At 29.0% G+C, this 15,000-nt stretch overlaps 1 protein-coding gene across 3 annotated transcripts in view; it reads left to right on the forward strand.

The window, feature by feature from the left end:
• The window catches only part of mcc (MCC regulator of WNT signaling pathway), an 81,853-nt gene that overhangs the window by 38,850 nt on the left and 28,003 nt on the right, over positions 1-15,000 (forward strand). For all 3 annotated transcript variants that reach the window (XR_007970443.1, XR_007970444.1, XM_052125481.1), the window contains exon 7: positions 6,728-6,874. Coding sequence is in view for 1 of the 3 variants with exons in the window: in XM_052125481.1 (XP_051981441.1) it covers positions 6,728-6,874 (147 nt within the window). In the remaining 2 variants the exon portion in view is untranslated. The remainder of the gene's footprint in view (positions 1-6,727; positions 6,875-15,000) is intronic.

Consider the following 15,000-nt stretch of genomic DNA (forward strand, 5'->3'; position numbering starts at 1 on the left):
CACACACACTCACACACACAAACTCATACATGCACACACACACACACTCACACACACACTGTGATCCACTGACAGATAGACGTGTGAACAGAGAGCTGGTGTAGTTTAGTCTGGAGAATACCTGAGATGATGGTGTTGAAAGCTGAACTGATCCTTGCATGTGTCTCTGGCCTGTCCAGATGTTGCAGGATATGATGCAATCCCATCAAATTAAGTCACCTGACAATTAGTGTTGTAGCCATTTTATTAAACTAATATAAGTTAGATTTGAGTCCTCGTGGTGGCGTAGTGACTCGCCTCAATCCGGGTGGTGGAGGACGAATCTCAGTTGCCTCCGCATCTGAGACCGTCAATCTGTGCATCTTATCACGTGACTTGTTGAGCGTGTTACCGTGGAGACGTAGCGCATGTGGAGGCTTCACGCTATTCTCTGCGACATCCACGCACAACTCACCACACGCCCCACCGAGAGTGAGAACCACATTATAGTGACCACGAGGAGGTTACCTCATGTGACTCTACCCTCCCTAGCAACCAATTTGGTTGCTAAGGAGACCTGACTGGAGTCACTCAGCACGCCCTGGATTCAAACTCGCGACTCCAGGGGTGATAGTCAGCGTCTTTACTTGTGGAAGTGTGTAAAGAGGTGTGGCAGTGGTGGCTCAGTGGTTGAGGCTCAGGGTTACTGACCAGAAGGTCGGGGGTTCAAGCCCCAGCACCACCAAGATGCCACTGTTGTGCCCTTGAGTAAGGCACTTAACTCCAGGTCGCTCCAGGAGGATTGTCCCTGTAATAAGTGCACTGTAAGTCACTTTGGATAAAAGCGTCTGCCAAATGCATAAATGTAAATGTAAAAATGTAATGTAAAGAATTTGGAGAGGGTAAAATTTGGGGATTTATTGGGTGGTTAAAAGTGCAATATGTAAATTTTTTCATGTCATATTATTTTTTTTTTGCCAATGTGTGAACGGCTTGTAACGCAACTTTAAACATTAGCCCTTCCCGGACTTCCTATGTTGCTTATTAAAGCCTTCTCTCTCTCTCTCCTCTCTCTCTCCCACTGCCGCTCCCCGTTGGCCTTTCCCTCTCTTTTTAAAATGTTTTGTTAATTTGGCACGATCGCCGTTACGGCTTGTAGGTGCCACAGTTTTTTTTTGTTTCCCTCCCCTTGTACCCTCCCTCATCCAGGTAGACGGGGATGACCTACCGGCAGACGGGGCGGAAGGCACGCCCCTCCCCAGGGAAAGGGGGGTGTACGTCATGCCGGGGGCTCCCCGGCCTGAGAGAACTGAGAGGGGTCGTGGTTCCACACACCCGGCCCCTAATCAGACTAATCAAGCCTCAGAGAGGGATAAAGGCCGACCGAAGATGGCAGTGCGACAGAGAGAGAGAGTTACGGGCAGCTATCCGACACCTGTGTGTGTGTTTGTCTTTTTGGTTAAGTTTCATATTAAAATATCGATCTCAAACATTCGCCGCTTAAGAACCACCACCACAACATCAACAAACAAACAATTGCGGTAAGTAATGGCATTCGCTCATGTTATCACTTCCAGCATTGCATGCCACATGTTTACTATAGCTTCTTCCATCAGCGGTGAGGGATTCACATGTGATAAATGTAAGGAATTTGTCAGGCTGACGGAGAAGGTTAATGATTTAGAGACTTGCATCCGAACGCTAGTGGAGGTCAGTGAGAAAGAGAAGCCAGTAGATACGGTTATTGGAAGCAGGTAGAACAGCCAGCAACATGCACACTTTGGTTACAGCTGTAGAACCCCCGCAGCAGGGCGTTTGGGTGACGTCTCAGTGGCATACTCGCTCAGCAAAGAGACACCACTCCCCACTCAGTGATGCACCCACTGAGAATCATGTTGAAAGAGCCTTAATTATTGGTGATTCTATTGTAAGGAATACCAGCCACTAGTGTTAAATGCATTTCAGGGGCTCGGGCATCTGACATCAAATCAAATTTACAAGTGCTGGCTAATGCTATTCATAGATTTTCTAAAATTGCTATTCATGTCGGCACTAATGATGTCCGGCTTCACCAGTCGAAGATCACTACAGATAATGTTATATAGGTGTGTGAACTTGCAAAAATTATATCAGACACTGTAATATGCTCCATGGTGACAAGGTTTACAGTAGATTAGTGTCACTGAATGGCTGGATGTCTAAGTGTGTCTGGAGAATAGCATAGGATTTATAGACAATTGGAAGAGTTTTGGGGTAGACCTGAACTGCTAAAGAGAGACGGACTCCACCCCTCCAGGGAAGGTGCTGCTCTCCTCTCTAGTAATTTGGCTCATAGTCTTAATAGTGATAATATTTGACTAACTGGAGCCCATATCAGGAAGCAGACAACCTGGCTAATCCGAATGTCTGCTGGCTGCCTTGAGACGTCACACAGGTTAAAGTTAAATTTAGCACTTTCTTCATCAAATACAAAAGCGCCATTCAAATACGGTATGGTTTACCAAAATTATGTGAATATGTTTTTGTCATGAGTGCATCTAGATGATGCAGGCAAATTTTCATGCAAATCAGACAAACGGCCTAGGACGAGTTCGAAAAAGTAGGTTTTTAAGAAAAATCTAAGATTTTTCATGACGGGAAATGACATCACATGGTGCATTCGAATCGTCTTGAGCCAAGGAAGTAGAGGGAAAAATATTTTGTTTCTAGGACTCACGGTTAAAAGGTTATTAATATAAACGTGATTGAAAATTTGGGCAGTTGGTAGCGCTAGAGGGTTTGAGGTAGAGACGTCATAACTTTCCTGTAAGCGCTTCTATTGGCTGCCATAGATTCAAGAGCGGAAGAAGCGGAATAATAATAATAATAAGAAGAAAACTATTGAAAACAATAGGGGTCTTTCGCCCCTTTGGGGCTTGACCCCTAATTAGTCTGCTAGCTACCTTGAGACGTCACACAGGTCACATACAGTACAACGCATAGAGACTGTATCACCATGACATCACATAGAGACTGTGCCTGTTCCCTGAACTACCAAACCACTCAGTAAATCGTTTAGAAAACAATTTGATTAAGGTCAAGTTGAAGATAAACATCAAATAAAGATGGGGCTACTAAACATTATTTCTCTTCCTACCAAAACACTAAATTAGATCATAGTTCGGATGTGCTCTGTTTGACTGAATCCTGGCTTAAATAACAGAAAATATAAATGCAGTCTTCTCTAGCACTCTTGATAGTGTTGCCCCCTTCGATTAAAGAAAATTAAAGAAATAAGCCCTGCACCATGATACAATGATCACACTCATGCTCTCAAGAGAGCAGCTCGGAAAATGGAGCGCAAGTGGAAGAATATAAAATTAGAGGTATTTTGTGGTGCATGGAAGGATAGTGTCTGTAGCTACAGACAGGCACTATAAAGTACAAGGTCAGCATATTTTAGCAAACTCATAGAAAATAACAACAACAATCCTAGGTGTTTATTCAGTACTGTGGATAAATTGGTGAGGAATAAATTCTTGACTGGACCAGATATTCTGACGCAGCACAATAGTACAAGCAACTTCAGTCATGAAGAGCTAACAAAACTTATCGAAACATCAAAAGCCACAACATGTTTGTTAGATCCAATACCAACTAAGCTCTTAAAAGAGGTATCTCCTGTAATCTCAGAACCTCTTCTTAATATTATGAACTCCTCGCTATGCTTAGGACATGTCCCAAGAAACTTTGGCAGTTATCAAACCACTTATTAAGAAGCCACAACTTGATCCTGGAGAATTGGCTAATTATAGACCGATTTCAAATCTCCCGTTTATGTCAAAAATACTAGAAAAGGTAGTATCCTCCCAAATATGTTCATTTCTACAGAGAAATAGTATATATGAAGAATTTCAGTCAGGATTTAGGCCTCATCACAGTACAGAGACTGCACTTATCAGAGTTACACATGACTCTTATCATCTGATCACGGCTGCATTTCTCTTCTAGTGCTTTTAGATCTTAGTGCTGCATTCGACACGATAGATCACGACATTTTCTTGAATAGGCTGGAGAATTATGTTGGCAATAGTGGACTTGCATTAGCATGGTTTAGGTCATATTTAGCAGACTGCTACCACTTTGTCTGTGTAAATGAGGAATTGTCAAATCAAATAAAAGTTAAGTATGGAGTGCAACAGGGATCAGTTTTAGGGCCTCTGCATTTCTCCTTATATTTGCTTCCCCTGGGAGATATTATCAGTATAGAAATATTGTAAAATTACGACACATGCTCTCTGTTGCTGATGCTGAAAAATGAATTCATGCATTCATTCACCTCAAGACTAGATTATTGTAATGCATTACTGGGAGGATGTCCAAGAAGATCAATAAATAAACTTCAATTGGTTCAACATGCAGCAGCCAGAGTGCTGACGAGAACCAAGAAATATGATCATATTAGCCCCATTTTATCATTGTCACATTGTTACCTGTTACATTCTGTAACTACATACAAAGCTTTGAATCGTCTAGTTCCTAGAATATAGTTCCTAGAATATCAAAATCCACAAAAGGAGGAAGATCCTTTTCCTATTTGGCTCCTAAACTATGGAATAGTCTCCCAAACACTGTTCGGGACTCAGACACACTCTCTCAGTTTAAGTCTAGACTAAAGACTCATCTATTTAGCCTGGCATACACCTCATTTATCCTCCAACACACAATTAGGCTGCTTTAGTTAGATCTGCCGGAACCAGAAACATCCATCATGATCTATAACTCTGCAAGAACTTGAATGGCATCCATGGTAATATTATTTGTTTCCCTTTCTCAACCTAAGGATTGGATTTAGGATGGACCCCACCGAACCTCACCGAAACGATCTGCCTGTTGAACTGCGATGGACGTCACTGATCTCTGCCTGCATCACCTCGGTCTATTGATGGACTGCACTCTTGAAATGGATTATATAGACTAACAATTGCCAACAAAAGCCTTCATCAGCCAATTAACAAAGGACATTTGCATCTATGTGAACTTCTTCTTTGTTACAATCTTTGTTTAAACACTGACCCTTAACACTTACTTAATTTAATAATTTTAAACCATGACTTTAACTATACATAATTAATATTTACATTATATTCATGATGTTAGTCAGAGGGGAACAGTGAGTCTGGTTTAGGGTTAGTCAGTGGGGAACTGGCCCCCACAGTGAGTCTGGTTTAGGGTTAGGGTGGGGTTAGTCAGAGGGGAACTGGCCCCCACAGTGAGTCTGGTTTAGGGTTAGGGTGGGGTTAGTCAGAGGGGAACTGGCCCCCACAGTGAGTCTGGTTTAGGGTTAGGGTGGGGTTAGTCAGAGGGGAACTGGTCCCCACAGTGAGTCTGGTTTAGGGTGGGGTTAGTCAGAGGGGAGCTGGTCCCCACAGTGAGTCTGGTTTAGGGTTAGGGTGGGGTTAGCCTAAGAGGAACTGGTCCCCACAGTGAGTCTGGTTTAGGGTGGGGTTAGTCAGAGGGGAACTGGTCCCCACAGTGAGTCTGGTTTAGGGTTAGGGTAGGGTTAGCCTAAGGGGAACTGGCCCCCACAGTGAGTCTGGTTTAGGGTTAGGGTGGGGTTAGTCAGAGGGGAACTGGTCCCCACAGTGAGTCTGGTTTAGGGTGGGGTTAGTCAGAGGGGAACTGGTCCCCACAGTGAGTCTGGTTTAGGGTTAGGGTGGGGTTAGCCTAAGGGGAACTGGCCCCACACAGTGAGTCTGGTTTAGGGTTAGGGTGGGGTTAGTCAGAGGGGAACTGGCCCCCACAGTGAGTCTGGTTTAGGGTTAGGGTGGGGTTAGTCAGAGGGGAACTGGTCCCCACAGTGAGTCTGGTTTAGGGTGGGGTTAGTCAGAGGGAGCTGGCCCCACAGTGAGTCTGGTTTAGGGTTAGGGTGGGGTTAGTCAGAGGGAACTGGCCCCACAGTGAGTCTGGTTTAGGGTTAGGGTGGGGTTAGTCAGAGGGAACTGGCCCCCACAGTGAGTCTGGTTTAGGGTTAGGGTGGGGTTAGTCAGAGGGGAACTGGTCCCCACAGTGAGTCTGGTTTAGGGTGGGGTTAGTCAGAGGGGAGCTGGCCCCCACAGTGAGTCTGGTTTAGGGTTAGGGTGGGGTTAGTCAGAGGGGAACTGGCCCCCACAGTGAGTCTGGTTTAGGGTTAGGGTGGGGTTAGTCAGAGGGGAACTGGCCCCCACAGTGAGTCTGGTTTCTCCCAAGATTTTTTTTCTCTTTAATCAACATCTTATGGAGTTTTGTGTTTCTTGCCACAGTCGCCTTCGGCTTGATCACTGGGGTTATAAATACAATTATTATTTATTTATTTAATTTCCATACCAAATTCACAATCATATTTAATCAAACTACACAATGATGACTAAGACTTTAATTTTCTGTTAATGCATTATTTTCTGTTGCTTTGAAATGATGTGTGTTGTGAAAAGCGCTATACAAATTAAAATGACATGACTGTTCAGCATTATTGGACAACTCTGCGGGGTGTTGTTACTCTTTTCACATGTGAAAATGTTAACCAATCAGGCTGTGATTACATAGAAGTCTTAAAGGCACAGTAGTAAAAACAGTCGGTTTATTTTTAAGGGTGAGAGAGAGGATGGAAAATGGTCATGAAATACTACATTATGTTTCTGGTTCAAGAAACCTTGACCAATATTACAGTCTCAAGTGAAAAATAAAATGCTTCATAGTGTAGAATATGACGTCTTTTAATCCACTGCAGGTCCGTGAGCTGCAGACGCGTCTTCAGACCGTTCAGCCCAGCGGTCCATCCAGTCCTGGCTGTCTGACTCCAGCGGGTCGACCCATCAACCCCAGCACAGGAGAACTCAGTACCAGCAGCAGCAGCAACGACATCCCTGTCGCCAAGGTAACAAACCGTCTTGTTGTCATCTTTAATATGCCCTCCTTATTTAATTTAGTGTAATTGAATTACATTTTAATTGAATTACATTTAGTTTAATTGAATTTAGTTTAGTTTAATTGAATTACATTTAATTGAAATTAGTTTAATTGAATTACATTAAATTAAATTTAGTTTAATTACATTTTAATTGAATTTATTTTAATTGAATTACATTAAATTTAGTTTAGTTTAATTTAATTACATTTAATTGAATGTAGTTTAATTGAATTACATTAAATTTAGTTTAGTTTAATTAAATGTTATTTTAATTATATTTAATTTATCAAATCAAAATCAAATCACTTTATTGTCACACGTACACGAGTGCAACAGTGGGTTAAAGTCTCGTGTGCAGTCATGACAGTGACGAGACATATACCAATTACAGTAAACAACATTCTTACACAACACAATTTACATATCAGATGTACACATACTTACACAACACAATAATTATATACAATGTACAGTAGACAATACACACAATATAGAATACACATACAATAAAAATAAAGAGTATATAAAAATGTAATTTAATTACATTTAATTTAGTTTAGTTTAATTACATTTGATTTTAATTACATTTTAGTTTAGTTTAATTACATTTGATTTTAATTACATTTAATTTAGTTTTGTTTAATTACATTTTATTTTAATTACATTTAATTTAGTTTCATTAAATTGTAATTTAATTACATTAAATTTAGTTTAATTACATTTTATTTTAATTACATTTATTTTATTTTAGTTTAATTCAATTACATTTTAATTTAATTTAGTTACATTTTAATTTAATTACATTTAGTTTGGTTTAATTCAATTACATTTTAATTTAGTTTAGTTTAATTAAATTGTATTTTAATTACATTTAATTTAGTTTAGTTTAATTACATTTTAAATTAATTACATTTAATGTAATTTATTTTAATTTAATTACATTTTAATTTAATTTAGTTACATTTTAATTTAATTACATTTAGTTTGGTTTAATTCAATTACATTTTAATTTAGTTTAGTCTAATTGAATTACATTTTAATTGAATTACATTTAATTTTGTTTAATTTAATTACATTTTAATTGTATTACATTTAATATAGTTTAGTTTAATTGAATTACAATTTAATTTAGTTTAGTTTAATTAAATGTTATTTTAATTATATTTAATTTATCAAATCAAAATCAAATCACTTTATTGTCACACGTACTACGAGTGCAACAGTGGGTGAAAGTCTCGTGTGCAGTCATGACAGTGACGAGACATATACCAATTACAGTAAACAACATTCTTACACAACACAATTTACATATCAAATGTACACATACTTACACAACACAATAATTATATACAATGTACAGTAGACAATACACACAATATAGAATACACATACAATAAAAATAAAGAGTATATAAAAATGTAATTTAATTACATTTAATTTAGTTTAGTTTAATTACATTTGATTTTAATTACATTTTAGTTTAGTTTAATTACATTTGATTTTAATTACATTTAATTTAGTTTTGTTTAATTACATTTTATTTTAATTACATTTAATTTAGTTTCATTAAATTGTAATTTAATTACATTAAATTTAGTTTAATTACATTTTATTTTAATTACATTTAATTTTATTTTAGTTTAATTCAATTACATTTTAATTTAATTTAGTTACATTTTAATTTAATTACATTTAGTTTGGTTTAATTCAATTACATTTTAATTTAGTTTAGTTTAATTAAATTGTATTTTAATTACATTTAATTTAGTTTAGTTTAATTACATTTTAAATTAATTACATTTAATGTAATTTATTTTAATTTAATTACATTTTAATTTAATTTAGTTACATTTTAATTTAATTACATTTAGTTTGGTTTAATTCAATTACATTTTAATTTAGTTTAGTTTAATTGAATTACATTTTAATTGAATTACATTTAATTTTGTTTAATTTAATTACATTTTAATTGTATTACATTTAATATAGTTTAGTTTAATTGAATTACAATTTAATTTAGTTTAGTTTAATTAAATGTTATTTTAATTATATTTAATTTATCAAATCAAAATCAAATCACTTTATTGTCACACGTACACGAGTGCAACAGTGGGTGAAAGTCTCGTGTGCAGTCATGACAGTGACGAGACATATACCAATTACAGTAAACAACATTCTTACACAACACAATTTACATATCAAATGTACACATACTTACACAACACGATAATTATATACAATGTACAGTAGACAATACACACAATATAGAATACACATACAATAAAAATAAAGAGTATATAAAAATGTAATTTAATTAAATTTAATTTAGTTTAGTTTAATTACATTTGATTTTAATTACATTTTAGTTTAGTTTAATTACATTTGATTTTAATTACATTTAATTTAGTTTAGTTTCATTAAATTGTAATTTAATTACATTAAATTTAGTTTAATTACATTTTATTTTAATTACATTTAATTTATTTTAGTTTAGTTTAATTCAATTACATTTTCATTTAATTTAGTTACATTTTAATTTAATTACATTTAGTTTGGTTTAATTCAATTACATTTAAATTTAGTTTAGTTTAATTAAATTGTATTTTAATTACATTTAATTTAGTTTAGTTTAATTACATTTAATGTAATTTATTTTAATTTAATTACATTTTAATTTAATTTAGTTACATTTTAATTTAATTACATTTAGTTGTATTACATTTAATATAGTTTAGTTTAATTGAATTACAATTTAATTTAGTTTAGTTTAATTAAATGTTATTTTAATTATATTTAATTTATCAAATCAAAATCAAATCACTTTATTGTCACACGTACACGAGTGCAACAGTGGGTGAAAGTCTCGTGTGCAGTCATGACAGTGACGAGACATATACCAATTACAGTAAACAACATTCTTACACAACACAATTTACATATCAAATGTACACATACTTACACAACACAATAATTATATACAATGTACAGTAGACAATACACACAATATAGAATACACATACAATAAAAATAAAGAGTATATAAAAATGTAATTTAATTACATTTAATTTAGTTTAGTTTAATTACATTTGATTTTAATTACATTTTAGTTTAGTTTAATTACATTTGATTTTAATTACATTTAATTTAGTTTTGTTTAATTACATTTTATTTTAATTACATTTAATTTAGTTTCATTAAATTGTAATTTAATTACATTAAATTTAGTTTAATTACATTTTATTTTAATTACATTTAATTTATTTTAGTTTAGTTTAATTCAATTACATTTTAATTTAATTTAGTTACATTTTAATTTAATTACATTTAGTTTGGTTTAATTCAATTACATTTTAATTTAGTTTAGTTTAATTAAATTGTATTTTAATTACATTTAATTTAGTTTAGTTTAATTACATTTTAAATTAATTACATTTAATGTAATTTATTTTAATTTAATTACATTTTAATTTAATTTAGTTACATTTTAATTTAATTACATTTAGTTTGGTTTAATTCAATTACATTTTAATTTAGTTTAGTTTAATTGAATTACATTTTAATTGAATTACATTTAATTTTGTTTAATTTAATTACATTTTAATTGTATTACATTTAATATAGTTTAGTTTAATTGAATTACAATTTAATTTAGTTTAGTTTAATTAAATGTTATTTTAATTATATTTAATTTATCAAATCAAAATCAAATCACTTTATTGTCACACGTACACGAGTGCAACAGTGGGTGAAAGTCTCGTGTGCAGTCATGACAGTGACTGAGACATATACCAATTACAGTAAACAACATTCTTACACAACACAATTTACATATCAAATGTACACATACTTACACAACACTATAATTATATACAATGTACAGTAGACAATACACACAATATAGAATACACATACAATAAAAATAAAGAGTATATAAAAATGTAATTTAATTACATTTAATTTAGTTTAGTTTAATTACATTTGATTTTAATTACATTTTAGTTTAGTTTAATTACATTTTGATTTTAATTACATTTAATTTAGTTTAGTTTCATTAAATTGTAATTTAATTACATTAAATTTAGTTTAATTACATTTTATTTTAATTACATTTAATTTATTTTAGTTTAGTTTTAATTCAATTACATTTTCATTTAATTTAGTTACATTTTAATTTTAATTACATTTAGTTTGGTTTAATTCAATTACATTTAAATTTAGTTTAGTTTAATTAAATTGTAATTTTAATTACATTTAATTTAGTTTAGTTTAATTACATTTTAATTTAATTACATTTAATGTAATTTATTTTAATTTAATTACATTTTAATTTAATTTAGTTACATTTTAATTTAATTACATTTAGTTTGGTTTAATTCAATTACATTTTAATTTAGTTTAGTTTAATTAAATTGTATTTTAATTACATTTAATTTAGTTTAGTTTAATTACATTTGATTTTAATTACATTTTAGTTTAGTTTAATTACATTTTGATTTTAATTACATTTAATTTTAGTTTTGTTTAATTACATTTTATTTTAATTACATTTAATTTAGTTTCATTAAATTGTAATTTAATTACATTAAATTTAGTTTAATTACATTTTAATTTTAATTACATTTAATTTATTTTAGTTTTAGTTTAATTCAATTACATTTTAATTTAATTTAGTTACATTTTAATTTAATTACATTTAGTTTGGTTTAATTCAATTACATTTTAATTTAGTTTAGTTTAATTAAATTGTATTTTAATTACATTTAATTTAGTTTAGTTTAATTACATTTTAAATTAATTACATTTAATGTAATTTATTTTAATTTAATTACATTTTAATTTAATTTAGTTACATTTTAATTTAATTACATTTAGTTTGGTTTAATTCAATTACATTTTAATTTAGTTTAGTTTAATTGAATTACATTTTAATTGAATTACATTTAATTTTGTTTAATTTAATTACATTTTAATTGTATTACATTTAATATAGTTTAGTTTAATTGAATTACAATTTAATTTAGTTTAGTTTAATTAAATGTTATTTTAATTATATTTAATTTATCAAATCAAAATCAAATCACTTTATTGTCACACGTACACGAGTGCAACAGTGGGTGAAAGTCTCGTGTGCAGTCATGACAGTGACGAGACATATACCAATTACAGTAAACAACATTCTTACACAACACAATTTACATATCAAATGTACACATACTTACACAACACGATAATTATATACAATGTACAGTAGACAATACACACAATATAGAATACACATACAATAAAAATAAAGAGTATATAAAAATGTAATTTAATTACATTTAATTTAGTTTAGTTTAATTACATTTGATTTTAATTACATTTTAGTTTAGTTTAATTACATTTGATTTTAATTACATTTAATTTAGTTTAGTTTCATTAAATTGTAATTTAATTACATTAAATTTAGTTTAATTACATTTTATTTTAATTACATTTAATTTATTTTAGTTTAGTTTAATTCAATTACATTTTCATTTAATTTAGTTACATTTTAATTTAATTACATTTAGTTTGGTTTAATTCAATTACATTTAAATTTAGTTTAGTTTAATTAAATTGTATTTTAATTACATTTAATTTAGTTTAGTTTAATTACATTTTAATTTAATTACATTTAATGTAATTTATTTTAATTTAATTACATTTTAATTTAATTTAGTTACATTTTAATTTAATTACATTTAGTTTGGTTTAATTCAATTACATTTTAATTTAGTTTAGTTTAATTAAATTGTATTTTAATTACATTTAATTTAGTTTAGTTTAATTACATTTAATTTTAATTACATTTTAGTTTAGTTTAATTACATTTGATTTTAATTACATTTAATTTAGTTTTGTTTAATTACATTTTATTTTAATTACATTTAATTTAGTTTAGTTTCATTAAATTGTAATTTAATTACATTTAATTTAGTTGAATTACATTTTATTTTAATTACATTTAATTTATTTTAGTTTAGTTTAATTCAATTACATTTTCATTTAATTTAGTTACATTTTAATTTAATTACATTTAGTTTGGTTTAATTCAATTACATTTTAATTTAGTTTAGTTTAATTAAATTGTATTTTAATTACATTTAATTTAGTTTAGTTTAATTAAATTGTATTTTAATTACATTTAATTTAGTTTAGTTTAATTACATTTAATTTAGTTTAATTTAATTACATTTAATTTAGTTTAGTTTAATTACATTTAATTTAGTTTAATTTAATTACATTTAATTGAATGTAGTTTAATTGAATTACATTAAATTTAGTTTAGTTTAATTTAATTACATTTAATTTAGTTTAGTCTAATTGAATTACATTTTAATTGAATTACATTTAATTTTGTTTAATTTAATTACATTTTAATTGTATTACATTTAATATAGTTTAGTTTAATTGAATTACAATTTAATTTAGTTTAGTTTAATTAAATGTTATTTTAATTATATTTAATTTATCAAATCAAAATCAAATCACTTTATTGTCACACGCATTACGAGTGCAACAGTGGGTGAAAGTCTCGTGTGCAGTCATGACAGTGACGAGACATATACCAATTACAGTAAACAACATTCTTACACAACACAATTTACATATCAAATGTACACATACTTACACAACACAATAATTATATACAATGTACAGTAGACAATACACACAATATAGAATACACATACAATAAAAATAAAGAGTATATAAAAATGTAATTTAATTACATTTAATTTAGTTTAGTTTAATTACATTTGATTTTAATTACATTTTAGTTTAGTTTAATTACATTTGATTTTAATTACATTTAATTTAGTTGGTTTAATTACATTTTATTTTAATTACATTTAATTTAGTTTCATTAAATTGTAATTTAATTACATTAAATTTAGTTTAATTACATTTTATTTTAATTACATTTAATTTATTTTAGTTTAGTTTAATTCAATTACATTTTCTTTTAATTTAGTTACATTTTAATTTAATTACATTTAGTTTGGTTTAATTCAATTACATTTTAATTTAGTTTAGTTTAATTAAATTGTATTTTAATTACATTTAATTTAGTTTAGTTTAATTACATTTTAATTTAATTACATTTAATGTAATTTATTTTAATTTAATTACATTTTAATTTAATTTAAATAGTAATTTAATTACATTTAATTTAATTTTGTTTAGTTACATTTTAATTTAATTACATTTAATTTAGTTTAGTTTAATTAAATTGTATTTTAATTACATTTAATTTAGTTTAATTACATTTTAATTTAATTACATTTAATGTAATTTATTTTAATTTAATTACATTTTAATTTAATTTAGTTTAGTTTCATTTTAATTGAATTAAATTTTAATTTAGTTTAATTGAATTACATTTTAATTTAGTTTAAATAGTAATTTAATTACATTTAATTTAATTTTGTTTAGTTACATTTTAATTTAATTTAGTTTAGTTTAATTAAATTGTATTTTAATTACATTTAATTTAGTTTAATTAAATTGTATTTTAATTACATTTAATTTAGTTTAGTTTAATTAAATTGCATATTAATTACATTTAATTTAGTTTAATACAATTTTAATTTAATTACATTTAATTTAGTTTAGTTTAATTTTTATTTTATTTGCAACACAACTTTAAGTGACTGTTTGCTTTTATAAAACAGTAGCAACAGCAATGTGATTAAAGACTCATATATATAAATATATATTTAATAAAATGCCACTGATATGCAAATGAAAAACAAATGTATCATCTTTGTTGTACAGATGCAAATCCAGGGTTATGAGTCCTATTTGCATATTTACACGTTTTTTGTATTGTTGGGAGATGTACAAACAACTCATGCATATTTATGAAGCAGTTTATCTGTTAATAAACAATTTGCTGTAACATTCTAGAACTGCAAAGTTTTATATGTTTTTTATGTTTTATATGTTTTATATGTTTTGACCGAATCAAGCTTAAAAGTGCCGCAAACCACCTTTAGATTACAAGTGTGAAACAAACCCCAGCATTGGGTTAATAAGACATCATTAACCCAGGGTTAAGTGGGGTGTGAAAA

Source organism: Xyrauchen texanus, chromosome 4 (assembly GCF_025860055.1).
Source record: "Xyrauchen texanus isolate HMW12.3.18 chromosome 4, RBS_HiC_50CHRs, whole genome shotgun sequence".
NCBI lineage: Eukaryota > Metazoa > Chordata > Actinopteri > Cypriniformes > Catostomidae > Xyrauchen > Xyrauchen texanus.